Source organism: Annulohypoxylon truncatum, assembly GCF_022578515.1.
Source record: "Annulohypoxylon truncatum strain CBS 140777 unplaced genomic scaffold F4807scaffold_13, whole genome shotgun sequence".
NCBI classification, from domain to species: domain Eukaryota; kingdom Fungi; phylum Ascomycota; class Sordariomycetes; order Xylariales; family Hypoxylaceae; genus Annulohypoxylon; species Annulohypoxylon truncatum.
Window position 1 is genome coordinate 599,626 of NW_025953799.1, and position 27,840 is coordinate 627,465.

A 27,840-nucleotide genomic window follows, 5' to 3' on the forward strand; every position below is an offset into this window, starting at 1 on the left:
ACTCGGGTGGCGACGTCGCACTGCGGAACGTCGTCTGGTCCCAATAGGATGGAAACAGGACAGTTTCCAGTGAGTCCTTAAGCATCTAAATCGTGAAGAATTGTAGATTTTCATATAAGATCATCCATAAGAATATATCCTGCGTTCCTTCTCCTGGCCTGAGAACCCCTTTTTCAGGTGTATTTGGTGCGATTAGCTAGCTCAACGTATGCGTACTCTCTCATCCGACGAATTATAAAATGTCGTTAAAAACGTAAAGAGAGATCGTTTTTCTATAGAAGAATAGCCTAGCCGACCGAGTAAAAAGAGAGTAGGTAGTTAGATAGGTATGTTAAAGCTTAAGATTTCTACTTACTATTTACATATACAATATCCCCTCCAATGTGGAGAGAGAGAGAGAGAGAGAGAACCACCGGCATACATGACTAGACGTCAAACATAACATCCCCGCCCTTCCCACGCCCTTCGGAATACAATCTCACCTCCCAAAAATCCCTTTCGGTGCAAGATGGACAGGCAAAAGGCCCCATATTTCCAATGGCACGGGGGCGTAAGCCCGTGGGGCCGGGGTGTTTGGACAGCGCGGCCGGGCGTCAGACCAAGCAAGAGACCACTTTTTCCCAGGCGGACGGTTGCCTTGTTTTTCGCCAGCCAGTCAGCGGTCGCCGAAGGCTGACGTGGGTTCCCTTTTTCCTTGCCTTTTGCTCGCTCCAGCATAGCTGAACTTTTTGGGCTCCTCTTTTTTTTCTTAACCTTCGCTATAACTGCTTATTCGCTATACTCAATTCTATAGGTGGTGATACAGGACAATCTCCTAGATATCAAAATCCAAATATCTAAATAAGTAGAATGGAGAAAAAAAAAAAAAAGACAATTATTCTGCCCCTCTTCGGACTTGAGGTTCCGGAGTCGAGACAGGACAAATCGGAGGCCTCCCTCGATCCCCCAATCTAACTCCTGTATGTCCTGTAATTGTCCTTGCTGCTTACCCACGCGTATATATATATACCCGGAATAATGCCCCTATCGGAGAGAGGAACCAACAGCTGGACGAAAAGAACAAGAATTCGCGGGTCTGATTCGGCGCCGATATGGAAGCCTCGGTTTCTAAGTCCAATGGCTCCCTTTCCCCTAGAATCGGTTGTTGTCCCCTGTAACTTTCATCTTACGCTCTGCAACATATTCTCTCTCAGAGTGTAGGCTTACTTCACTTGAAAGTAAAAATCTGAATGATTCCCTATATGTAGAGACTATAACGCAAGTCAACTTTCCTGCCTAGCGCGGCCCCTTTAATTACATCACCCCTAGGCATCTCATTCATAACTATATCCGGAAATTTCCCACCATTCTTCATCACCGTCTCTCATCCTCTCCATTTGAGTCGTTCAACGCTAATGAAACTCGGCTTCAACCCTCCCGTATCTGACCCCATCGACCTTCAGCTCGAAGCTCAAGCCCGCGCTATCGACGATCATCTCGAGGGTAAAGTCGAGGTTGTCAAACTCGACGCCTCTCGTCGTCGTTAATCTCGTAAACAGGCTTCTCGGGACCGCGCTCAGATCTGTAGTGAGTGTGCACACGTGCACTAGTTCCCTCGAGTACGCGGCGGGGGGTTCGTCCGCCTCGCACGCGATCAGGTCGTCTGTAACCACTAGCGACTGTCCGGGCCGGAAGTTGCGAGTGTAGTGGAAGGCGATGGGTGAGAGGGGGGAGATGGCTTCGCCCTAATATAGGATTAGAATCACAATAGGTAAAATAGGATAAGACGATGCATTATCGTGTAGCAAGGAATTACAATACTGAGAAGCCGGGTAAAGGGACTGGGGAGAAGAAAAGATCCGGATCTTTAGTTCGCTGATAAGTTAATGGGATGACTCACCTTGGCTATATGCCACTGCATCCGGTCGCTGACCATCCACCGCTCCCACAAGGGGCTCCAGTACCGTTCGCTCACACTATGTTTCTCCTCGTCGTAGACAGTTGCGTAGGACGTTCCGTAATGCATGCGCGCCTTCCTGCTGATAACCATGTTGCCTTCGAGTCCGCGGAGTACAGCGCCACGAACAACAGCCGTCCAGGCATATACAGGCTGCATAACTTCGATATTGCCATTTCCGTCAAGGGCGGCGGCGGCGCTGACCGCGTGGGTCGGCCGCTCTGTGTACGGGGGCGGGGCCGCGCTCGTGAAGTGCGCCTTCAGCCGTCGGTAAAGATAGTCACTCTGACCAAACCCTCCGACGAGTATGATACCTGATACGATACCTCCTTTGCCACGGAGACCATCTACCTGACCTTGGACCAGATCGCAGACTTCTTTGACCACAGGCTCGAAGATCCCCTTGATTTCATCGGCGGTCATGACAAGGAATCCAGAGTCTATCCGCGCTTCTTCGTCATCGGGAAGTCCTGGGAATCTATGGGCTGTGAGTGGACAACTTCCAGAGGCTGGGTCGGAAGTACTTACGGGACATTGACCTCCTGGTACTCATCTTCGTTGAAATTTCTCTTCACAAATTCTTCGAAATATCGAAGACCCATTTGCCACGTCTTGGCCTTCTTTGTTTTCATCTCCTCAAACTTACTATGGCCGAGTCTGCCTCGAACGTGTTCCTCGAACCTGTAATTTAGAAATGCACTTCCACAAAGGCCGCCAGTCCCAACAGCAGACTCCTCTACTCTTAGAGGTTTAAGTGACATTATTTTATATGCGATCAAACTACACGGTTTCATCAGTTATTGGTTCCATGAGCGGGGGATCCTACCAAGTTCACTGACTCTACCGTTCCACCACCCGCATCGCATACGATAAAGTTATCTCCTACGCTGAGATGATTTGGTTGAATAGCCTTGAGAGTATAGACAGCGGCAGCTTCAGGCTCACTAATTATCTGGATATCTGCTTTGAGGCCCATCCCTGCCCTTTCAGCAGCCTGTAGTGTTGCGTTTTTTGCAGCATCAGACCATACGGCCGGACAAGTAAGCACAAAGTCCACGTTAGTCGACGCCATGAACGATTCGCCATACCGCCGGGTGAGCGTGTCCATAGTGTGCTTGTAAATCTCAGTGAGGTAGTCGCTAACCGCATCTATGACGGTCTTATTATACTTCTTAAGCTGAGTGGCGGTCTCCTGTGGGCTAACATAGAAGGGCAGCTTCTGTGAGCGGTCGAGGAAGAGCTTGATGCATCGTAACCGCGACTCCTCGGGTTTGAATTGGAAACCCCATTTGACATTGGGTTGGGTTTCTGGAGTCGGATTTGGTGGAAAATCATAGGATATCTCAGTGGGAACTTTGTCAGATGTGATGCCATTCCCACCCGGCCATGTCTTGATAATCTCGACGTCATCTGGCGTCGACGTATATACTGCCGCTACTCTATGGGGTTGGTCAGCGTTTCATGACTACAAAACGATATTCAAGCCACAAATGAGACAGCAGGTGAATCATATAGTAACCATAAAGAAACAGAACCACATTTATACCAACTCCCAATTGCCTGCTCGTAAGTACGCCCGGACCTGCTTTGAGTCTAGACGGTGGCAAGAAGCCGAACTCACCCGGAGAATGTGGTGCCAAAATCAACGCCGACTATAAGGCGGTCATTGATAGCCAAGAGCCCCCTTGCGGGCTCACGTACTGGGCCATTGACGGCTTCTGTCGATGATGGTGGTGTGTAGTTGGTGAAGTAATTCCTACTAGCCTGATTTCTTAAGCTCGTCGACGATCGAATTGGGAGGCTGAGGTTCATGATGCCGCCACGTCTTAATTCGTCTAATTTCGATACCCACTCATAAATATGTGGTAGAGACAGATATATATCTCCCAATAATTGCCCTCTTATTTTCGCCGTGTTTCTCTCCTCACATAAGAGCTGCCTCGAGGATAAGGGCGCTATTGAAGAGATATGAAGCACTTAAGGGGAATAGGTAGTTTAAGAGAGCGACAGGGTCGGAAAATTAGAAAATAGTAAAAGAGAGGGTCATCATCAGAAAGTTAGTAAGGTGAGGTAAGGCGCAATATTATAAAAGGAGTACCAAGTTAAAGTTGAAGCGCGGAGTCGCAGCTGCAGCACAGCCGCTTCAATCCCCGATATGCACTTGCGGGGGGCTGAATGAACCTGCTCGTACTATACTTTGTTGTACAATCACTAAGTATTAGGTACCCGTCAGGTTTTAGAAATCTAACAAATGAGAAGGGACACGATTATAGGTTTTAATTCTTGCCAGATAACTCTACCGCATTTATTCTCCTAAGGCAGCAGCTTTTCGAGAGAGTACCTGATACGAGATATTGTCGATCCGGTTTATTCTGCTGCCTGAACCGAAGCTACATAGCATGCATGTCTCTGATATTCGGCATGTACCCTAGGTAGGATTCAAGGTACATAGGACAACTCGTTTAGGGCTGATTTTCAAACTCTACCTACAATAGCGGACCCGCTCATCCACCAAACCGGCACCGTCTGTTTGGCTTACTTCCTAGGTCGTACTCTATCTCTCACCCACATACGTATTGTATTCATTAGCTACAATCTTCATCAAGTCAGTCTCAATATTCTCAAGGTGCACGTTCCACTCGATTACAGGCATTTTGAAGGATTTGTGAGGTTTGATAATTGTGTCATGTGAGCTGATTATAGGCTAAGATAATGCCCATGAGGTATAAATAGTGCTGCATATATATAAAACCCTTCCTCCAGTTGCTGCACCATATATGACAAACTACTCGGGGTGGCGAGCCTCCAGATAACTTCTAAACTTAAATCCTACTTCCGCTTCGAGCTCCCGCCTTAAAAACCAAATAGAAATATGCAGATCTTTTTTTCTTTGTACAGTTGCTGTGTTTGCCCCAAAAACCCGTCCAAACTGTGACTCAATCCTTTCGGTGACCACATATATCCCTTATTATCTTTCTGCCGTCGGACGCAACGAACGTGCCTCAGGCCATCCGCATCTGACAAAGGGAAGCATCTCATATTTGGGACCAAGCCCTTTTGAAACCTGGCAAAAAAAATCAAATCTATACTGGGTATTCTCGAAGATAATGTGGCCGAAAACACGAAATTAGCTGGTCTGAGCCGTAAACCAGCATATGGGGTATTTGGGATTTGAGATTGAGACATCGCAGAATCGAAGGAATCAAATGTCGAACGGGGCCCTAGATCCATGAACAGAAATCGAGCCAAGATTGAGAGAAGTATGCTGGAAAAGAGTGCTGATATAATGCCCTAGACTCCTCAAACCCACAAAATCAACCCCAAACACCATGCCATGAGGAGAATTGATACAATCACCGCCGCCAAATTTTTTAAAACCTGTTACCAGCTGCCCAAATGCTTGCGGCTGCCGAAGAAGCCCACTCGCTCTCTTCGTATGGAGGAGTCGGCCACTTGTACTGACCATCTCGCCCAGAATTCTTGTGCAGGTCTAATGGCTTTGGCGTTAGGCACTCATTCCCATCCCCGAATAGGACAACGTTCCCACTGGCTGAAGGCGATGGAGTCGGGTACGGGTTCGATAGTCCAACGTTACTAGCCGATTGTCGAAGATTGGGTTTCCCATCCTTCTCAAGCCGCTTCATCGCCCTGTGAGTCGAGTTGAGAACCTCATCAAGGAGTTCGTCTTCTTCATCCAATGCATCGCTTTGGACACCGTGCGTTGCCTGAGCCCTTCTCGTTCTACTAGAAATCGGGCCAGGAGTTCGGGCAGCTCCGATTAGATTGTCAACGGACCTGGGTTGCTGATGCGGCAATGAGTGGTGTCGCTTGAGGTTACCACTCGACGCAGCCATATGGATGGGCGGGGCCGGAGTATTCAAATCGGCATTGTGGTGAGGATCTCGCAGAGTTCGGTCTAACGATTCGTAGTTGTCGGTCTTAGCAGCTGCCCCGTGCTGGTCAATAACCATGGAGGACCTGTTGCTGGCCCATGGACCGCAGCCGGCCTGTGCCTCAATATCTTCGTATGCGGGCGAAACGGGAGTCTGATGTCTACCGGAAAATCTCCTCGCTCGCTTACGTAAGTGAGAGAAGAAACTCTCTTTATGTCCATTGGGAGGCGACGCTAGTCCGCCATTGCCGTTCAAAGCTCGCTCGGCCTGCTGTCGATGCATTTCAGCATACTGACTTGTGCTTGATGCTACAGATAATTGTCGACCAATCTTCTTAGAACCTTTCTCGCCCGAACGAGGAGTTCGATTTGAAGCTTGAGCAGTCACGGCGTCTGACAAGGGCGAAATCGGCCGGATCGTGGGTAAAATTGGCATAGGAGCGACGTTCGATGGGCCGTTAGTCCATGTGGTTCGCTTACCAGCAGCAGGCCTAGGCTTGGGGGCTGGAACCTCGTTTGCTTCGGGTGACTGGATGGGCGAAGGACGGGGAGCCGCCACTATATCCTTCACACTAACCTGAGCCGTTGAACTATCCGTGCTATCATTGCGGCCAATTAATGACTTTCTAAACCAAGATGGCTTCGATGAAGTCGGCGTCGCAGAATTACCGTCTTTCCCACGTCCTATGTCGGATTGTTTGCGACCTAATATTCTGGACGCTGACGACTTAGGCCTTAATGGATCGACCGCGTCGGTGAAATAATCATGAGCTAATGCCTGAGTTGATGTTGGGCGATTCTTAGGATCCCACATTAGACACCAGGTCACAAACTGGCTGAGGGATGTAGGCCACTGGGGTGTCTGGAGTATCGTATCCATCGAATGCGGCGCCATCTTGGGGAAAGAGAAACCAAGCTTTCCGGCCAGTCTTGTTCCTTCTCTCCACTCTCCTCCACCGACTCGAGCGCCAGCTTTGTTGTACCAGTTGCCAGGGCTACCCATGATCTCGCAAACCCTCCAAACCTGGTCTACTTCATTACCTCCAGGGAATAGAGGCTTTAAAGTAGCAATTTCCACAGCCATAGCACCGACAGCCCAAATATCCACTGGTGCAGAATACTCACCAGCTCGTAGCAATACTTCGGGAGCTCGATACCATCTAGTTGATACGTAAGTAGTGTATGGTAGCTTAGAATGAGTCTCTCGTGCTAGACCGAAATCCGCAATCTTCACAGTGTACGTCGGGGGCGTCGAGGGCGGCGTCATCAAGGCTGAATACCGTCTGAAAGAGTTGACGGAATCTTGATGACCGGATGTTGTAACAAGGATATTCTCAGGCTTGATATCGCGGTGGAAGAATTGGTGAGCGTGGATGTGTTCCAGACCCTGCATTATCTGGTACAGGATACTCTTGACGCTTCCATTATCAAGACACTTATGATCACGAGCCTTCATCAGTTGATACAAGTTTCCTTCCATGTACTCCATACATATGTGAAGTTTCTTCGTAAAAGGATCAAGGAATATATCAAGTGCGGGAACTAAATGGCTGTGCGGCGGTAGTGTCCTTAGGAAGACGACTTCTCGTAGCTCAAGGCATGGTGTGAAAGACTCGAATGTCTTCTTCATTGTCTTAATCGCAATCTAAAGCATCGTTAGTTTTGCACCTAACCCAATTTTTTCACTGTAACATACCACAGTGCCGCGACGAGCGACGGCAGCACCAGCAGTCCTCACTCTTGCCAGAGCTACACTGCCGAAGCTTCCATCTCCAATTTCCTTCAGGACTTCAAATCGATCCTCGAGAGCATACCCGGCAGCTCCTTGGGAAGTCGAAGACCCCCGATGCGAATCGTGTGTGACGACCATTGTGTAAGTAGACCCTTCGATATCAATGGTCTGATTGCCCTATTCCCGATCCTACTGACACGGAGAGGTATGACAACCTTCCCTCGTACAGTCTCTTTATCCTCTGGATTGCTCTATGTAAGAGCTACACTGGTGTATCGGTGCATTCAGTTTGGCCGAGATCGTCTAAATAGACTGTAGGTGGTTCGAGTCGATAGGGACTGTTTGACTCCGGACGCTAACGACGGGATGCTCAAAGTGAAATCGAAAGAAACAAACCACGATCTAAACTAAGACGTAAAGGAATAACGGGATGATATGCAGAAGATGGGACATAAGAGAGGAAATGAGCTGGACGAGAATGGATTAATAGGTCGGTTGAATAATTAAAAAGGGACAAGGGGTGATGGGAACCAGTATGTCGGGGTGCGGGTCGGCGTTGGTCCAAGCTGATGTTGTAGGGGACTGAGCTTCTGGAAATACTGCACACTCCTTGCTAGCGTATTAGAGGTCGCTGTGTCGGATTCAAGGGAGTGACGGATTGACGATTCTCAGTTTGAATTTGTCAAAAAAGAGGGAATGGCAGACGCTCTGTTGATTGGAATTTATTATGGTCGTTTGATTTTTCTTCTTCGTATTTCCTTTGAACAGGCCTCCTTGAATGATTAACTGCACTGGTTGTTGCTATATGCCGTAGTGTCCTGTTCTAGTTAACCGGATTGCCGTCGCAAGATAAACGAACCCAGTTGAGATCTATGTAGTGGGTGGGAGAGGGAGTCAACGATACAATGAGGGCTAGGAAAACTAATAGCAATTCTTCGTCCAGATTTATCGTTGCGCATATGAATTCCTCCCGTATGTGAACTTGAAAACGAAAGTTTGAATTATTGATTGAAGAAAAAGGAGTGAGAGAAAAAAGGGAAAACGAGAAAAAAGGCGAGGGTTGAATTGAATGGCCGGATGGGATGGGATTGGATTGGGAGTTCGAATGAATGGACGAATTGCTAGATTGGCTGATTGAAGTGATTTCAGAGGTGGTTTGACAGGTCCTTTCCCTCACGCTAGGCTTGTACTGGACAGGAAGGGGCAGGGAAAAGATACAGAGGTACTTTGGGAGAGGGGGAAGGGCAGGAAGGGCAGGAAGGGAAACCTTAGAAACCTTAGCATGAATAAAGTTCCCCGGGGAGCATAACGAACGCCAATTTCGCTAGTCATCCATGAGCAGACGTCGGGTCGTTCAGGCAATCAGAGCCAATCTTAGCAATTTACGCTTAGGGCCAGGGGTATAAAATAGAAGAAGAGAAAAAATTTTGGTGAGTTACAGCTCGAGTGGATTCCCCTTTTTTTAGTTTAATTAGCTACCTATGATCTTATTTTCCCTTTTAGATACAATCAACACTCTACCGTCTTATGATGAAATCAGCAGTACATCTCATATACCCTCCCTTTCATAGTAAAACCAACGTGTTTGAGAGAACCCGACAAGTACTAGGGTTATATAACTGGGTTGTCTTCTGGAAGCGATTGTCGACAATTGCATAAACACCACCGGCTACGCCGTCGTATATAGTGTATATACGCATGACTCTCACTGTATTTCTAAGAATGGTAGCACTAAAAACTACTATGTAAACGTCCGGCAGCGATTCCGCTTCTAAACGAAGTCAAGGTGAGATCCATGAGACCTATTTTACAATTGGACATCGCGTTACTGCGGACGAAAGACACCCTAAGGGTTAGGGCGAAGGCTAGGATGGGATAAAAGCACACAGTACCAGGCTATTGGAAATGTGCAATAAGGCGAATTCTGCATCACCACCCAACATTGAACCCTTACCCTACTTTTGGATCTTGTACATCACATAATTGTCGATACTGGCAGAAAACATCCATCGAACAAATCTTGCATTGCACAATTTTGTTACTGTGCACGCATGTCATCATCGTACGTAGGATGAAGAGACTAAGATGTAATAAGCATCCAACGGTGCTGAGATGAGAACTATCATCAGCCAAGCCGACGTTGCCTGCCCTATCAAAATGGTAGGTACCCGAGTACATGAGAGAAACGACGGGCGACCCAGTTGGGAAATAGAGACGCGTGGGTCGGGATCTCACCCTGCTTTTAGTCAATGCCAGCTCAGCACAGAGCACTCGTTTTGCCATTTGAACCGTCCAGTAGTAAACAACAAGGATTTATCGCGTACCCATGACACGCCTCTATTTGACGAATAACGCTCTAGCGGATCGACGGGGCTTCATCAGTAAGGTACTCCTAGGAAGATGAAGCACGGTGTGAAACGGATAAGTACCGATACGTACTTAATTCCGGTCTCCCACCAATATCGATGGCGGGCTCTCCTCCTATGAGGTATGTGATGGAACAGCGTACACACGTACGGCCGTTTCGTCATACCTATCCCTCTCCTACTTGATACGTAATAGGACAGTCCCGGCTCGAATACGCTGCGCCATATATATATACCTTGGTACATAACCAACCATACCAAGGAGTGTGGCTTTTTCAGAACAAGACAGCGTTCCTTTTCTGCGCCTTAAAGGCAGGTTGTGAAATGTCTTGCCCGCTTTCTAACGGAGGGGGAAGGCCAGCTGTTCCTAGTACCTTTCGCTCGATCCGAGCGAGATTTTGAGTCGATGAACTCCCAAGACATTTAGGTAATCAAGATCGTACCTTGCGTTGCACGGGCCATGAAAAAGGGCCCACTGCCGGTCAAGGCCAAAGCCTAACCTTATGGAGACCATCAAGAAAAAGAGAGGCTGGCCGATTAAGCGTTATCGATCATGTCGAGGTCCGGGGATGAATTGGTCACACCGTCCTTCGAGGTTGAACCCGTCATGTGGGAAGTAAAGCAAAACACCGTTCAGGATACATATGTATACATGTATATCTTCAGGTCCTATCGTGCCTGCGTGCATCTAGTGTCTGGGCACCAGGGCACCTACCTCCTATCGACATACTACGTAGTAATATGTAGTAGTTGTGGCCAGAAAGGGAGGCCGTAAGTGTGATTCAACCCCAATTATGGTCAAGAGCGATGCATGATGCGCAGGGACTACTGCCCGTTTAGAACTGCCAAATGGAATCGTTCCTGCCACCAAGCGACGTGGCTCACATTGGACGAAAACGGACCAATCAACCTAAACCGCTACGGGGAAAGCCCGGTGCAAGGGATTGACCGCGGGCGGCGCGGGTGAGGCAGGCACCGCCAGTGGAAACGCCCAAAACGCCATCCTAAGTGTGGAGTTTATTTGAGAAGTTACAGATGAAAATCAGATAAACGACTTTGACCTCCGCGCATATCTGACAGAGGTTGGATGTTTATTTGCACAAACTTCGAAGTATTATCATTCAAAACTTTCGTCGGTCAACCAAACTGCCAGAGAAATACCGACGCATGGCAGGTGCTCCTCCGCAAATTCAAAGTACATCGAACAATACCTTGAAGTTGCATGAATGGATGCTGCCGCGTGGTATGAACTATACCCTTTTAGGAGGAGCCCCTGAGTGAAATGCACGGAGATCAGGGTACTGGGTACTCAAGGGACCCCATCTATTATGCAAATAATTATATGCGCGTGTGTGTACCCGAATACTCTAGGTACTCCATATCTGAAATTGCCGCTTTAGCCATTAAATGAGTGAAGAATCAGGAGCGCGTAGACTTGCTTCCCACCTTCTCACGCGTGTTATGTAGACGCAGTTTCGACGATCTTGAAGTCATGCAACTACCTTTTAGGCATATTGTTTAATACCAGACCAGACCAACCTCACCATACCTAGTTGATATTACTTCCGATGAAAGGCGGCGGGATAGATAATGCACACATGCTTCTTCGGTTTCGTTGAACAACGGATCCGTTATATGATATCCTTTGCACGTGTTACCTAGGTTGGGTGTCGTCGAACGAGGTATTGAGATGGCGAGGTTCACGAAAGACAAGCGATCCTGATGCCTGATGCGGATACGCATTGAGCCCTACACATACCGAGAGTTGAGCTCCGTTCGAGACACCCAGACCAGGCTAAACGCTTTCACGGGTAGATCTCTAAGCCTTTGTCGCACGAGCTCAACGTCGGCCAGAGTGCATTAGCAGGATTGTGGAGAATGAAATGGCAATATCAAGATGCATGTTTTATATCATCTATGCTTATTACCAGATATCCCGAGCGTCTCTCGATGCCAATTCGAAACATGATCTTGGAGTGCATGATGGTCCGGATCCCAGAGGCGGGATCCCAAAGACGGGATTGCAGATAGGCGGGCTTCGGCGACGTATTCTAGAAGGCAAATGTCTATTATTACAGCCAGGGGGCTTCAAGTTGGATCACGGAACCAGTGTTTTACTATCCTTGACCGTCGATCCTTTACCTCGTGGGGTATTCTTATCTTACAATAGCGATCCTCACGGCAAGACTGCTTTTTTTGTTCTTTGGTGTGACTAATATTCAGCCAGTCTGCTAGTCAAACTCCTGCTTGAGGAGACTCGGCCCGGTTTATGAAAATGTTCTTTTTTTCCCACCCCTTTTCTTTTCTGCTATTACCTACCTAACCTTATGAACCATTAGGATTTACAAGCTTTGGGCTTCGTTTATAGATACCTGGGTAATAATCTCACCATGTATCCATGGGGTGTGAAGCGGTGCGATTGTGGCTTGAGTCGAATGCCCTGAAGTCGTTTGTGGAATACGGCCCGCTCCCGTCAACGAGATAATCGATCTCGATCTATGAGCGAGTTGCGACTATCGTCCGCCGTCGTTGCGCTTCTGTTCGTGTTAGCGCTATTCGCATGTCTGCGATAGCTCTATCCTTACAATGGCACAAGAGCACTGAAAATAACCATCTTATGAGTCCTGGATATATATCCGTTTCAAGAGGTAGCTTTTTGATTACTCGGAAAACAACTTCATTGCCATGAGATAGTGGCAGATAAGCTTTAGGAATTCCGTCGACATGAATCTAAGCGATTCATGACTTAGCCTAACGGTACGGCCATTTTTGAATCGCTCTTCGCGCTAAACTCATGGCTGACGATATCTCAAATTACTTAATTTCTACTATGAATATCGTCGTATCAGTCTGTTCTTTAAGTCCTCTTATTACTAAGCAATCATGTCTATGAGGTCTTAACATCTCAATATTCAGATACGTACCTAGGCATCGCAGCAAAAGCAATCGAACCTTTCCAAGTAGATCTGACATACTAAAGTCAGGCATATTAGACAAGACTTTGTGATAAGTAATCTACGCAGTCTCTTGGTCTTGCTATTAGACCGGGAGGTTACCGATTCAGGAGCCACCGGAAGTATGATGTCTATCCAGCAGCTTAATTATTCACGACTAAGGGCCAAACTTGGCTATATGCCGCATACCAACGAGTCGGGCCCCAAGCAGTGATATACGCAGCTTTTGTCATCATTACCGCACTACTGACGTATATTCAATGTTTATAGGTAAACTAGTCAAGACTTTATACCACCCAGCGATGGCCTCCAAGAGAATTCCGCTGTTTCTACATATTCGTCGCCTAACTGATAACCCCAAGGCTGCCTTCACGCCGGAGATCAGGCAAATTGACAACTACTCTTCTACCTGGCCTCACTTCATTCCAAAGCCCTTCCCTCGCAATGGAGCAATCCGAGATAAAAACACACATCCGCCGCCCGTGGCAGAAATACCGGGACATCGACTCGCTCAAATCGCATGACCTCAAACTCCTAGACGTCCTGCCCCTGAGGGCGAAGAACCACGCGATCGCCGCGATGAGCGAGTTCGCGGGGACGTTCATGTTCCTGCTCTTCGCCTTCGGCGGCACCAACGCCGTCAACACGAACCTGCCCGCGTCATCCTCCTCCGCGGCCGATCCCGCGCGTCTGCTGTACATATCGCTGTGCTTCGGGATGAGCCTGGCCGTCAACGCGTGGGTGTTCTTCCGTATTAGCGGGGGGTTGTTTAACCCCGCGGTGACGGTGGGCATGATGGCCGTCGGCGCGCTGGACTATGTGCGCGGGCCGCTCGTCATGTTCAGCCAGATCGTCGGCGGGATCGCGGCGGCGGCTGTGGTCATGGGGCTGACGCCGGGGCCCCTGAACGTAGGTACGGGGTTAGGGGGCGGGACGACGGTTGTCCAAGGCTTGTTCATCGAGATGTTTCTTACGGCCCAGCTGGTGTTTACGATATTCATGCTGGCGGCTGAGAAGCATCGCGGGACGTTCATTGCGCCTGTGGGGATTGGGCTGTCGTTATTTATTGCTGAGTTGATGTGCGCTTCGTTCCGCTCCTTATTCGCTGACAATGTCCTCTCTCACTCCAGAAGGCTTGTTTTCTCAACATCTTCCTCTCCTCGCCCAGTGTAGAGGGAAAGTGCTAATACTTCCTCTATAGGGGAGTCTACTACACCGGCGGAAGCGTGAACCCAGCCCGTTCTTTCGGCCCCAGCGTCGTCACGGGCACGTTCTACACCTACCATTGGATTTACTGGGTAGGCCCCATTCTCGGCTCGTTAGTCGCATCCGGTTTCTACGTCTTCATCAAAGCTCTCGAATACGAAACCGTAAACCCGCAGCAGGACCAGCCTACCGACCTACCTATCGAGCCTAGGGTCTCCTCTGAGAAGCCTGAGAGAAGCGGGCGTCAGTGGGATGAGAGAGCGGCGGCTGCGGATAGATTTAGTGTATCGTACATGGGCGGTTCGGGCGGCTCGAATCTACCTACGGTAGAACCTAAGGTAGAAACTGGTCGTAGTTTAACCCACGCACATTAGTCGTGATCTTACTTATTTATCGATTCCTATGATTAGCGAATATTTACCTAGGTTTCTTGGCCATTTCCAAGTCTTAATGAACAATAAAAATTCCATATACAATGTCAATTGGTCGCCTAATGCCTTTTCGGCCCAAGACCCCTTCCGAGTCACCTTATCGTCAGATGGGCTGGTGAATGAATTAATATTATAATCATACATGGTGTAAATGGTTGTGTACTTTTCCCCTCTTCAGCCCATGCTTCTTCTATACTAAATAGTTCCCATCAAAAAACTTTTGAGTGAAAAAAGACATAGATTGCGAGCTGAGACGTCATTTCTTAGGTGGAAAGCGACAGTCCGATTTTGACACAGCCAGAACCTACGTATGCGGCATATCTCGCTGCGGGAATTATGTAAATCCATGCACCACATGATACAAACGTGTCGTAGACCATGCTGGTCGACGATTGGCATGTGAAGGCACCCGCATCGCCCACAGAACAAGTAAGAGCATAATCGCCGAGACTAGCCGCAGTCGAAGACGACATGAAAGATATGACACTGATGACGCCTCCACTGTTCGTGTAGATATACGCCGTCAGTGACGGTTGGTCACGCAACGACCATACTCCAGTATCTGAGACAGCAAACTGTCCGGCAACAGACACGCCCGTGTTAGCTGAGTCGAACTGCAAGCAGACGTTACCGTTGCATGTTGCCAGCGTGATGTAGCGCCCTACCCTCGCTGTTGTGGTGCTACTAGTGATCTTGAGATATGGTGATGGTGTCGGTGTGTACGTTGACGTGACGGTCTCAGTGAGCACGTCGGTAGTTGTCTGGGTAGCTGTCAAGGTTGAGGTTTCGACTGTTGTGACGTCGCTAGTCACCGTAATGGTGACGAGCGATACAGACACTGATGGAACGCTAACGCTCACAGTGCTGAGGATCGTAGAAGTAGAGGTTGGCGTCGGGGCAGTCACGATCGAAGTTGTGCTGACAGCGTCAATACAAGCGCAGGCAGATGAGTATTCCTCTAAGTCAGAGCAGTAGGATGCAATAGGGATAACCGGAACTGATGATGAAGTTGTTGGAATTGTAGACGGGCTGTCTGAAGTTGAAGAATAAGTAGTTGTGGAAAAGCTACTTGGATCAAAGGAATAACCGCTTGAGGACGAGCTAGTGGATATAGATGGATATATCGAATAAGTCGCCGAAAAGTTATTGGGGACTAAAGATGAACTCTCCGGAGCAAAGGAGGATGTGGAGGAAAATTGGAAACTAAGCGAGGATGATGTCGTCCTAGGCTTACAGCCGCCACGCTTCTTGTGCTTTATTGGAGTGACAGTGGTAGTTGCAGCAGTTACCGTATCAGTGGTGGTAGTCGTTGTACTCGTCGTTTCTGTTACGGTATCAGGAACATCGGTAGACATAGTGATGATCGCCTCATAAACCGAAAACGTTGTGCTTGTGGAGACCACAATATCTGTATATGAAACCGTGTCGACAAGAGTAGAGAAGACAACTTCTACGGATGGAGTCCTTTTAAACTATTAGCATTTCGGCTTCTCTCGTCTCCATTACGAGCAACAGGAGAATGCAAACCCACAAAGTTGATATAACAGGTGCTCCAAATGTAGATGTGCATGCCGAGTACTGAGCGAGGGGGTTTCCGTCAATAGAACCAACAACTTGCCGCAAACACTGACTAACAACACATGATGGATTATAACTATTTAATGGTGGAGTGTCTGCCATCTTGGTATACAACAAAAGGAGGTCGCAGTAAACAAAATAATGACGAGAGAAATAGACGCGAAAGCTCAACTAGAGGTCAGTCGCATCTATTATCTTCACATTTTTTACCCTATCTCTTATATAAGATATTCATCTGTCTTGCAACCATACGTGACACTCGTTAGCCAGGTCTAGGCCCAGGAGTAAACACGAGCTAAGGGAGCTAGTCCAGGGGAGCGTCAGCAAAACTACACCTAGCTTTCTTTAATCGGACGATTCAGATCTACTAGGAGAAAGCTGCGCTCAGCTGAAGACTAGGTGCGATGCTAGTTACTGTATATAATAGTGGCGGCGTACGTGTTAATCAATGAGGTTCCGTGCTGGAAAATTAGTTTCATGGCCTTGTCCCAATCCACCAAGATTCTTAACTATTTGTTGACCCCAAAGTTCAATAGCGTGTCGTCGCCTACGTAGGCTTCTAGAACCAAAATCATGATCGGGAGCCAGAATTGGTAGAATGTCCGGGGAATCATGCTCGTGTGGGTTTGCATTCGTCCATTCTCTCTAGGCAAGAATGGCTAGCTACTGCGGAAATCCCGGTGCACCAGACAGATTCGGGATCATGCAGTTATTTCACTATCGACGTGACCACGGAGCATGGCAGATACCTCAGTGTTGGAATTGAAAGCATAGAGCGACATCAACACCGAGCAGGCCGAACAGACAAGGTATGGTCATGTTGTTAATAAAGATCGGATACTTGGAATTCTTGATTATTGATAGGTGGCAAAGAATCGGATGGCATGGGAACTTTGAATCAAATGCGAAAATTTGAAATTAAATCATTTTTTTCAGCTGCCGGCCATTTGTAACTGAAATATGACATTACATAATCAACCCCTTGATTATGTAATGGGGAGACTTACCCCTTTTCCCATGATAATATTCAACCATGGGCAATTCAGATACTTCTGAATTATACTGTCATGATTTAAGTAAATAATGACTCGAATTTAGTAATCATTACCCGAACATGCAAAATTTTCATCTCGCTTTAGATACGCCATGCGGTCATCAAAAGCATCAGGTGTCGATACTGCTTGAGATGTGAATATTGAACCAATACAGGTGTGGCCAGTTGCAATTATACAATATATGACCCAGGTTGGAATCTATGGAGCATATGGAATCTTATTCCAAATATTTGTATGTCTCTACTATAAAAAGTGGTCGAATATGCAAACTCTAAACTTTCCAAGTTGAATCTGATAATCTGATATCACGGGCGAACAAGGGTGCCAACTACCTCAAGGGTTAACGAGCCCCTTCCGAATCATCCAAACACAATAACCTCAATTAAACTTTGTTTGATAAGCTAGCAATCGTAAGCTAGGTAAGTACCTGGTATTTTCGAAACCAGAGCCATCTTAGAATATCTTTCCAAGTTTATTCTCATTCTCATTATCAACTTCTCAAGTTCAATCCTCAGAATTAAATGAAATCAGTTACTTGTCAATCACTGACTAGCCTAATGGACAACTTTTCAAATTCAAAAAGGACTAACAGCACAGTTGAAGATTAATCCAACTTGATCTCAATTTTTACTGTGCTGCAGGTATAGAAATAACACTAAGGTAACTATCCCCGTGACTCCTGAATAGCAAGCAGCCAAGCGGTCATAAATTTACAATCGATCCCTGCAACTCACACCTGTCCTATGTTTTCTCAGAACCAGCAGACAACTAACAGTGATGACGTAATTCTATTCCTTCCCCCTTTCCCTTCCTTCCTTCCCCCTCCTTCTTTCCTTCTATCCATGTGATTATTGAAACTGGGAAAGTGCCACTACAACTACCTAGGTACACATTAGGTATTTCTTTCAATCATAAACCTACAGAACTTACCTACCATCAAACCTCCAATATTCTTACATCTCACTTTTGAATTTCACTACATCAACTATCACTCACACATTCAAAGATTTCTTCCAGACTTTCCATTCCTTCTAACGCGGCGCAAGATATCTGATGCATTTTCCTTTGAGAAATTTGAGGTTTGTGAAATATTTATTACACTCTCCTTATCACTCCAACGTCTCTTTCAACTACAGGCCCAATCTGTTCTTGGCTAAACGATTATTAGGTTCAACTTCTTCCCAAACTAGGCTCAACCTAAAGAGCATTCACGATTCAACTAAGCAGGATGTCTGCCAACAACACGGCAATTCCGTCGGCGTAAGTTTTAAGCCAACCAGCAGCGTTAGAGTATGTCGCATTAAAATCTTGTAGGTTCAAATGTGCCGTGGACGGCAAGTGGCTCACAGCAGACCACTTCTCTCAGAGACAGATCTCCAAGTGGCAGCAGCAGAAGAAGAAGCTCAAGGACGGCGTAACCCCCAACACCGTTGGCTTGATTTGTAAGGAACACGTTGAGCAAAACCAGAGACAGATGGAGAATCGCGAAATTCACTGCAACGGTCCTTGTGGGGCTTGGAAGCCCAAAGACAAGTTCAGTAAGAACCAACGCAACATTGACAATCCTGTGAGTTTCCCCCTCTGAATACCACGTCAGCATCTGGTCCTTTATTAATAAGCATTGTAGTGGTGCATGTCTTGTACCTTCTGGGCAACCAATGTCGGTCGCCAGGAGGCTCCTAGTGCTCATCCTGGGGTTGATGGACACAGTCAAGAGACGCTCCATCAACCCTCGCCAGTTCAGGATGGAGTCGCCGATGATCGAGCTTCTCGCACCGAGGCCCATGGCACTGTGACTGGTACCACTGCGGTTCGTTCTGCTGTGGCTCATACCACTACATACCAGTCGAGTCGAATTACTTCAGACCAACAGCAAAACATCGATACTGATTTTGAGAATTTTATGTCGATTATCCAAGATGCTCGTACGTCGAAGACTCGCAGTACTACGCTTGGAGACCAGGTATGATCACCCCTAATTCTCTATAGGAAATATCCCTAATAGCTTTGAAATCTTAGGGCCCTCCCCAAGATACTTCTGTTGGGAACTTCGTTGGCCACACCTCGCTGAAAGGCGAATTGGTGATGATGCGCGGACCAGCATCTGGCCTTGCTTCTACCCCATCTGATTTACAAGGAAACACTATCTCTGTTGAAGGGGGAAAACCGCAACTGTACAATCATGACCCCTTTGTACCTGGTGGTCGTCCGGCTGAGAATTCGACGACTGCTGCAACACCCGAGCCGTTCAAGGCTCCGACAGTATTTGACCGCCCGGAGAAAGAAGCGAAGGGCAAGTGGGCTAGGCCGGTAAGGAGCTCCACGATGATGCCCCTACCTCATTTGAACAGAGCTAACAGCTACTTCAGGACACTCGCAAGGTTTTCTATGCTGAACGCGTCTACAAGGCCCCGCAAGAGGATTTCAACACCCATGATCCGGATTGGGAATCAGATGATGAAGTTGAATTCTAAAATCGTCATGCTTTAGCCCAGAGATTTCGCTTTTATCTCCTTTCCAATATGCCACACCCATGGTCGTAAGAGGTACTAGGGTACTACATAGCACGGTCCTGATGGGGCTCCTATATCCTGCTGTCATTCGGACTTACAGTCTATGATTCGTTTATCCCTTACTACAGCAGAACGAATCGATACACTGTTCTCTAGCTAGGTCTTACGATAAGTAGATGAAGAATGCTAATGCTTTCCCTTCTGCTTGTGATAATATCGTGTAACAAATCCCCACTACATACATTGGTGTGATAAATTTGTTTGTCTAGTGACGGCAGAATGGTCAATGATCTTCTTTGATCAATATAAGCCACCTACCTATAAATACCCTGGCAAGTAGACGTCCTCCCGAAACTTTTATCCTTTATCTCCCAATTTATGCCCCAGTTCATATTTTCGGTGAACCCTGTGCTTAAAGAATGGAAGGACTCTGGCAGACAAAAGTAGCATTTTCTTCCCGATAGCGTAACACCGACCGAATGCTGTGTATGGCTCTGTTCCGAACCTCGATACCTAAAGGGCGGGGATGAACCCCAACGCGAGATGTTACTCTGTCGCCCGACTTCTGCCAAGGACGAGAATCCTTTTCTGTGGGCACCCGTATTACGGGCACATAAGGTATGGGGCGAAGACGTTGTGGATGGCAAACTGATGCGTATGGTGTCTTTGATCCTCCACTCTCCTTTTGGCTTATATTTTGCCTACTCGGTTCCGAATTAATCGACCTCGGTCTCAGACTTGAAGCTGTAGAGTAGGGTAGTTCCTAGTTGACGATGGCCGAGGGATCTTCCTCGTATGACAAAATTGACCATACGACAGACCGTTTCGGCGGCTGCGAGGCTTTAGGCACTCGTGAGGCGGACCCTAAACGTTCCGAGGATAAGGAGCCTCAGTCCGACTTCGAAGAAAACGATCATCGTCGGTTCCCTATTAGGACCAATGGCCGCTCGACTAAGCCGGATGACCGTCGGGACTTAAGTATCAAGACGCCCGAATCTATCTCCCAGCCAAAACTCAGCACGAATAATATCCCCTCAAGGACTGGAGATGGTCCTCAAAATGGAGATACAGATAAATGTAAGGCTATGTATTACCATTTTGATGCAAGAGCTAACGGCAACCAATCGAAGCAAGCAAAAACCACCCAGCCGCTGAGCCTCAGGGGCATCCGCTCTCGAGTACATCGGGCTCGGCTACCCCTTCCTCGATCGACGGTTCGTCTAGGATCGAGTCTCCCATATCACCAGTGAGCCCAACGGAAACATCGAAGCCCACGGTGCGTTTCAGCGACCGTGGACTTCCTCGCGCCTTTGCAAAACGTCCTCCCGTGTCCCGGCGGTCGAGTGCTAATGCCATGCCGGTGGCCGAATGGGGAGTTCTGTTTGACGAGAGGGACTACGCTACCCCTCGGTGCAGCCAGTTTCTCAAAGGACTAGCTAGGCACGTCGTGAGTGATCTATAAGAATGGAGAGTAAATAGGGGTACTGAAACTGATAAAAGATGTAATTGCAGATCGATGACCTAGCACCTGGCAGTAGTAACCTCGTCATCACACCAGAGAAGCTAAGTGTGTTTTATTCGAAATATCGGGTTGACCAGGAAATTTACACATTTGTCGGTAAGCGTCGATTCAGCAGATCGTATATTTGTTATCCTTCCTATATGCGAAGATCGATCTGTAAGCGTCGCTAATTATATCGCCACAGATATCTTCAACTCCAGGTCCAGAGACGTGTACGAACGTATCGCAGACTTCTTCACCGACCTAGATTGCCAATACCACCTAGTACAGCTCGATTCGTATTCGCGGCCGCGCGTCCCCGCCCTGACGCCCGTCGGTTTCGCCCAATACCTGACGACCTGCATCCTGGCGTACCCCGACGAGGAGTTCCGCCGCCTCGGCAAGGTCGTGGCGGACGTGCAACTCGTAGCCGAATCCCCGAATGGGGGTTCCGGCGACAGCCAGCTCGAAAGGCTGCCGCGACAGCTCCTCCGCAGCCAATTCCCCGTCCACCACGACCCTAAGTCGAGGAAGATCTTAGAGGCCGCGCTGGACGACCTGATGTACGACCTCGGATTGCTGGGGCCGGCCAGACCAAAAGCGCCTGCCCCCTTAGCAATCATGCCACCGCCGCCGCCGTCCAGCTCCGAAAGATGGGGGTCGACGGCAGGGGGCGGTAGTGGGATAAGGTATTACGCGCCCACCGAGCAGACGTCCGCGCGGAAAGACGCGTATTCCTCGCCGACAGCCGAGACGAGCAAGGCGCGCGGGAGGTACGTGCCGACGGGGGCGCTCCAAACCATCGGAGACGACGAGACCGCTGCCCCCACGCAACCCGCGGCCGAAACGCCAGACTACCAAACCCAAAACCAAAACAAGTACCGCGACCCCAGTCGCCGGAATAGCTACCACGAGCGCCCCCTGAGCCGATACGCGGACGACCTCGAGGTCTCCGGCCACGACCACGCGCCCCCAGCTAGGGTCCGGCAGCCCCCGCCCCAGCCCCAGCGTCAGAACTCGTTCGACCTCCGCCCGCTGACCCGCTTCTCCTCGCCGCGGACCTCGCAGGCGGGGTCCCTGACGATCACGCCCACGACGACGACGCGCACGTACCGCACCACCACGGCGTACACGCCCAAGCAGAGCGGGGGGACTCCCGTGGTGGGTGGTACGGGTACGGGTACGAGTACGGGTGGAAGTAACACGCCGACGTACCGGCGCGCGCAGAGCCCGCCGCTGAGGACGTACCGTGCCTCGGCGCCGGATGTGAGCGGCGGTTGCAGTGGCGGTAGTGGTAGTGTAAGTGGTAGCAGCGGGTTCAAGCCCGCGGGATACCTACCCTCGTCCGCGGACCGGAGGGCGTCCACGTCGACGGCGGCGGATCGCAGGGAGTACGCTGCGAGCCTGGTGAGCGGGAGCGCTGATTCGTATGTTTGTTCGAGGAACGAAGGGGCGGGGGCGGGAGGTTCGCGGGAGAACGAACGGAACGAGATTACTAGGAAGGGGAGCGCTAGCATGGCGGTTAGTAGTAGTAGTAGTGGTGGTGGTGGTGGTGGTAAAGCGGCGACGCCTGTCATGACGCCGAGTTCGACTTCCACGGCATTGGTACCCCTATCCTCCGCGGCGGGTTCGAGCCACCAACACCATTCGCGGCAGGACAGCACGGGAACCCGACGGACGGCTACGGCGCCGCCTTCGCCCGCGCCGGGCTCGGGGGAGAAGAAGCTCCACAGTCACCGCCGACGACGGAGCGCGGTGGTGACGATCGACGATGATAGAGGCCCGACGTGGGAAGAAGTTCTGAAGGCGCAGCCGCCGGCCCCGCAGCACCACAGGTCGGGGAGTAGTAGTAAGGGGGCTGCTGGTGGGCATCACCATCGGCATCATTCGGGGTATTAGTTCCATAGCTTTTTTCTAATTCCTAGAATATTCTTTACTTCGAATCGGGTTGGAAGAGTCTGGGTTAAAAAAATAAAGTTTTCTTAATTGTGAAAAGGGGTAGGAGATAGAGCGGAATAAGTGGAGAAATTTGAAAAGGGGTTAATTGAAAGAAAGGGGGCGTATACGAGGATAGAAAAGTGAGCTTAAAAGTCGTTCGTTCGGTGTATTAGTACGACTTACCTACTAGTATTTAATATTTGGGAGGAAAAATGGGAGATTGAATCAGAATATTCTAGGTGGTATTTCCTATCCTTCTTGGCTCACTCTGCGTTCGGTCGTCTGCCTAATTAAACACTTCGTAAGATAAAGAGTGGGTTGTGTGTGGATGCAAATAATAGCCGGAGCACTTACAAACGCTTGTTGGTGTACATCTAACAGGTTGGTTTGCACTATATCAAGTTCTTCCGCTTCTGTAAACATATCCTATCTAAAGTAGCTCTTCACTAGGTACTTGTATATTACTATTTCCATTTCCTATAATATTTTGGAAGTGAAAGGGGTATCCGCAAAGTTGTAAATGAAGGACGTCAATATAGGTAACAAATGTAAACTTTCACTATTACAATCTCCCTAATTCCTGTCTGGCCCTAACTTCTGTTTAGATGCTTGAAGAGTATCCGAGAAAGCTTCTGGCGCAGCACGCCCTTATGAAAGCTGGGTAATTAAATGAGAAATATCGAAACGAAACTTGTGTGTCGTATAAGAATGAGACGTCTAAACGCGAGCTGTCGCGTCATGGGTCTTCTCTTCGGAAAACTGGTGCTCGGTGTATACAATGTCGTCGGCAATAGTCGGGACCTTGGGCGCCGGAACATTGCGTTGGAAGATATAGTGGTTCCAAAAATAGAAGAACTGGGACAGGCCGTACCGCATGAAGCGGCGCAGCGGCACGCTGAAGACGGCGTCGAGTTCTTCCAGAGTCTTCTCCTTTGTCTCGGGAACGAAGAAGAGCACGAGGAAGAAACCAGCTATGTTCCACGCCGCGTACCAAGAAAATGCACCTTGGGGAGTCCAGGCTAAAGTTAAGGCCGGCCAGGTAAGGGAAATGACTGAGTTGAAGAGCCAGGTCGTTGCCGTTGCTAGCGACATACCGATTGGGCGGATATATAATGGATATGCTTCGGCACTGTAGGTGAACGGAACGGGCTAAGGGGAACGGTTAGTGCTGGAACTTGCTTCTAGCTGTTAATGGAAGTCTTACCCCTTCACCGGGAGAATATACCATGCCATACAAGTATATACCCAGTGCAATACATGCAACATGAGCAGTGCTATCCTCCGGAATCCAGAAGCTGAAGCCAGTGAAAAACAAGAAAAGTGACATCAGCTATACGAATCCGTTAGCTGTTGTGACATAGCTCAGGTACGAGGGCAACGGCTTACAGGAAAAGTAGTTAGGAGTAGGTTACGTCGGCCGAAGGTATCGATGGTATAGAAGGCGGGAATAGCGAACAAGAAGTTGACGATACCGAAGCCTAGAGACGCTGCGAGGGCTGATTGAGTAGAGAATCCGCCCTGGATGAAAATTTGGGTTGAGTAATAAGCGATGGCGTTTACTCCACAAAATTGTTGCATAAACATAACAACCTCAGATGCGATCATCGCGTTGCGATTTCGGCGAATAGTGAGGAATTCCTTGATTTTACTTTGACTTAGGTGTAGGGTCTCATTTTCGATCTGGAGGAGAACGTCCATGTAAAATAGATCACGAGCGGCTTGAACCTTTTCGTATCGAAGCTTACAGATGGACTTATAAGCGTCCAAATGTCTATTCTTAGTTAGATACCATCGAGGTGACTATCATCTATTAGTAACTTTATAGAATCTAGAAAAGGTATCACAAACCTCAGGGGTGAAGTAGACCAGAGCACAGACGATGACGGCAGGGATCAACGCGGATCCCATCATCAGACGCCAGTTGAGACCGATGATGCCAGATAGATCAGGTACAGCAAAGAAAGCGAGGTCCATGACATAGCCAAGCATTATGCCGAACGCCGTCCACATCTGCCACTGCATAACCAAAGCCCCTCTGAGTTTTGGCGGGGAGCACTCAGCAGCGAAGATGGCTATATGGGATCAATATTACTGGATCTTTTCATAATTCAGGGTAGGCCATTGACTTACGTGTTGTAGCGGACTTTGGTCCGATACCGAACCCGAGAGCGAAACGGGCAATGAACATGTGCCACCAAGTGTTTGTGAAGGCTTGCCAGAAGCACGCCAAAGCCGATACCATACAAGAGATGAAGACGGTACCACGGCGACCGAAGGCTTTGTTCATTGGCTCGGTGAGCCAGCAACCAGCGAAAGCGCAACAGATATATGGTGCAGCTAGACAGTTGTTAGCTGTTATTCTAGTGTCAACTGGCGGGCCTGGGTTTTACCGTTTACTAGGCCCAGAAGCCATGAATCTGTCGTACGTTATGATTAGTACAATGTCAAGGAATTGGGATACGATGCTCTCATTGCTTGCTTACTTCTGGAAGAGTTGGTATCATCGATGCCGAACTCTTTCTTATAAAAGCCTTGCGCGCCATTGACGACAGTCTCATCCATACCCTGAACGGCAGCGCAGAGCGAGCAGATGACGATGACGGCGTAGAGCATGCCCGGGTTGGACCATTTGTGAGTAAGCTCTCTATCGAGCACCAATCTCTCATTATCGGTAAGTCCGTCGACGGTATCGTACTTATTCATATTTCCTGCGATCATAGCGCCGAGTCGGAAAGCTCGAATGTCGTCTTTATTGGTGAAGCCGTGCTTCGCACAAAAGTCCTCACCGCGTTGAGCTAGCTGTTCTGGAGTGAGACCACCAAGGGGGTTCTCCAATTTGGCTGAAGCTTCCAGGCGGCGTCTCACATCTTCGTCTACTATATTGTCTTTGCTGTATCGATTTTCGACTTCGGCACGGGACACGTCTGAGTTGTCGGACCCCTTTTTCTCTCCGAAGACGCCCTCCTTGGGCGGGTCTCCTGAGTTGGAAGTCATGGTTAGGTATCACTAGGCTGCGAAGCTTTACTACCTGTACTTCTGATTCCCAGCTTACTTAAGCTTCAGATACGAGAGTCCCTACTCGATTGATGATGTTAAGGCGAACCGAGTAGAAATAGCGGAGAAATAGAAACGGACGAAAATCCGATCTTCGATAGGGGGGAGGAGGCCCATTATATCGATCGATTGAGAAAGGCAGACAGAGCCCTTGGAGCCACGCGAAATAACCCCCCTTATTGGGAACCAGACAGCTACAAGGCTCGGCAGGCTGTGCTTGAAAAATGCCCGTCGATCATCGCGTGAAATGTACATGAGTGACAGGATCTTATGTAGCACAAAAGCTATGCTTAGAGCCTCGTTGGTCGAATCGCCGTTGAAGGATCCCCACGGAATGTGACAACGTCATCCTACGAAGCAATTTTTTCAAATATACAAGGGGCCTCGGATTGGAGGCTGGCTCGCTAGAGCATAGTATTTCTGACTCAAACCAATCGAAGTCAGCTCTATGTCTTCTTGCCAAGGGGCCCCAGGTTGTCCTCAGGCCACCCCCAGGCCACCCCAGGTTGTTAGCCATCCCAATTCATCAATTTCACCGAGCTAACCCTCAAAGGCAGCATGAGGGTAAGGTGACGTGGTCCAGGGTTATGATTCGATAGTCCTACAACGACTAATGACTGTTTCGACCGTTAGCGTGGGCTGAAAGCTGTCACGGACCTTGATTACCTACAGTATATCAACGGGGATGGATTCGAATCCTTCGAAGCTACCCCGGACGGGACGGTAGCTGGACGGGAGCCAAGGTATTCTAAATCGAATTGCCATCCCGCCATCTAGATACATTAGACTTCCGATACGGTGTACAGATACGAGTCGATACGACTATACTGGATAAAGCTTCGTGCATATTCAAATTTCTTTAAATATGTACACAAGTCGTGTTTCTAATACATGTTAAGTCTAGAATTAGCTAAGGAAGATTATTTTGGTATAGGGCTGATTGTCCCATACCCGGCCGAGAGTAATTGCTACCACTGATGTTACACGGAGCCTTGCGGCTGGCAGGTGCTCCCCATTTTATGAGATTTGATGAGATTTGGCTCTAATTCATGTGAGTAATTGTAACCTGTACGTACTGAGGTGGGTTCATTTTCCCGACGTGAGGGAAAGACGGAAGGAAGTTCCACAGGAGGACAGGGTCGCTTGAAAACTGGGGCGTAAATGGCCAAGCCAAGACTTTCAAATGCTGCCCTATGACGCAATTCAACCAGTCTTTTTCGACAAATTCATTAGACGAAGAGTACAGTACAGTTACTTACTACTCTTCCATCCTATAGCCCTATGTGCATAGTAAGCGCGCGAGTCACTTGACTATTAGACAAAAAATCAAGAGCCCGGTTGGAGGCAAAGAGGGGGAGCCCTGTTTAAACAAGTGGTTTTGTCGGTGGTTGCCATCTTCGTTTCTAGGCGCATTGTAGGTGGCCACGCTGAACCATCAAGTCGGAGACGCGTTTGATCATGTGTTGCACGTAGCATTCGGACCTAAGATGAAGTAGATGATTAGGTAGATGCCAAATAAATTTCTGAGAGCTCCCAAGATGCGCCAAGGCCTTATCACACCGAGCAACGCAACAGAGCTGTAAGCTCATCTGTACGACTTATGCCGACTTCCGCGCAACCAGCAACCGAGTCCAACCTGAGTATAACAAAACTCACAGGCTCATAAGATTATCTGAAACTTGTC

The 27,840-nt window shown here is 48.6% G+C and overlaps 7 protein-coding genes across 7 annotated transcripts; 3 read left to right on the forward strand and 4 right to left on the reverse strand.

Moving 5' to 3' along the window:
• Positions 1 to 1,295: 1,295 nt before the first annotated feature.
• On the reverse strand, positions 1,296 to 4,254 carry F4807DRAFT_66720 (actin-like ATPase domain-containing protein). Its single transcript, XM_048003324.1, has 5 exons — positions 3,558 to 4,254; positions 2,776 to 3,375; positions 2,465 to 2,716; positions 1,880 to 2,414; positions 1,296 to 1,724 (listed from the first exon to the last, which is right to left on the reverse strand). The coding sequence occupies exons 1-5, from the start codon at positions 3,746 to 3,748 to the stop codon at positions 1,392 to 1,394; spliced, it is 1,911 nt and encodes a 636-aa protein (XP_047854971.1). The 5' UTR covers positions 3,749 to 4,254; the 3' UTR covers positions 1,296 to 1,391.
• Positions 4,255 to 5,307: 1,053 nt separating this feature from the next.
• F4807DRAFT_451387 (Pkinase-domain-containing protein) lies at positions 5,308 to 7,698 on the reverse strand (the record flags this gene model as incomplete). The annotated part of the gene is made up of 2 exons (XM_048000233.1): positions 5,308 to 7,473; positions 7,525 to 7,698. 2 exons carry the CDS (start codon positions 7,696 to 7,698, stop codon positions 5,308 to 5,310), a joined length of 2,340 nt encoding a protein of 779 aa, XP_047854972.1.
• A 5,421-nt stretch (positions 7,699 to 13,119) lies between these two features.
• Positions 13,120 to 14,546, forward strand: F4807DRAFT_67151 (aquaporin-like protein). The gene is made up of 2 exons (XM_048003327.1): positions 13,120 to 13,959; positions 14,082 to 14,546. Exons 1-2 carry the CDS (start codon positions 13,325 to 13,327, stop codon positions 14,458 to 14,460), a joined length of 1,014 nt encoding a protein of 337 aa, XP_047854973.1. The 5' UTR covers positions 13,120 to 13,324; the 3' UTR covers positions 14,461 to 14,546.
• Positions 14,417 to 16,521, reverse strand: F4807DRAFT_67144 (uncharacterized protein). The gene is made up of 2 exons (XM_048003326.1): positions 16,049 to 16,521; positions 14,417 to 15,981 (listed from the first exon to the last, which is right to left on the reverse strand). The coding sequence occupies exons 1-2, from the start codon at positions 16,195 to 16,197 to the stop codon at positions 14,781 to 14,783; spliced, it is 1,350 nt and encodes a 449-aa protein (XP_047854974.1). The 5' UTR covers positions 16,198 to 16,521; the 3' UTR covers positions 14,417 to 14,780.
• A 1,838-nt stretch (positions 16,522 to 18,359) lies between these two features.
• F4807DRAFT_467190 (uncharacterized protein) lies at positions 18,360 to 19,782 on the forward strand. Its single transcript, XM_048002457.1, has 5 exons — positions 18,360 to 18,410; positions 18,465 to 18,717; positions 18,778 to 19,113; positions 19,170 to 19,460; positions 19,520 to 19,782. The coding sequence occupies exons 1-5, from the start codon at positions 18,379 to 18,381 to the stop codon at positions 19,622 to 19,624; spliced, it is 1,017 nt and encodes a 338-aa protein (XP_047854975.1). The 5' UTR covers positions 18,360 to 18,378; the 3' UTR covers positions 19,625 to 19,782.
• Positions 19,783 to 20,436: 654 nt separating this feature from the next.
• On the forward strand, positions 20,437 to 23,369 carry F4807DRAFT_467192 (uncharacterized protein; the record flags this gene model as incomplete). The annotated part of the gene is made up of 4 exons (XM_048002458.1): positions 20,437 to 20,740; positions 20,794 to 21,110; positions 21,176 to 21,281; positions 21,370 to 23,369. 4 exons carry the CDS (start codon positions 20,437 to 20,439, stop codon positions 23,061 to 23,063), a joined length of 2,421 nt encoding a protein of 806 aa, XP_047854976.1. The 3' UTR covers positions 23,064 to 23,369.
• Positions 23,370 to 23,477: 108 nt separating this feature from the next.
• On the reverse strand, positions 23,478 to 26,260 carry F4807DRAFT_67183 (uncharacterized protein). Its single transcript, XM_048003328.1, has 7 exons — positions 25,586 to 26,260; positions 25,493 to 25,519; positions 25,233 to 25,439; positions 24,951 to 25,174; positions 24,489 to 24,902; positions 24,307 to 24,432; positions 23,478 to 24,251 (listed from the first exon to the last, which is right to left on the reverse strand). The coding sequence occupies exons 1-7, from the start codon at positions 26,094 to 26,096 to the stop codon at positions 23,820 to 23,822; spliced, it is 1,941 nt and encodes a 646-aa protein (XP_047854977.1). The 5' UTR covers positions 26,097 to 26,260; the 3' UTR covers positions 23,478 to 23,819.
• Positions 26,261 to 27,840: the final 1,580 nt, after the last annotated feature.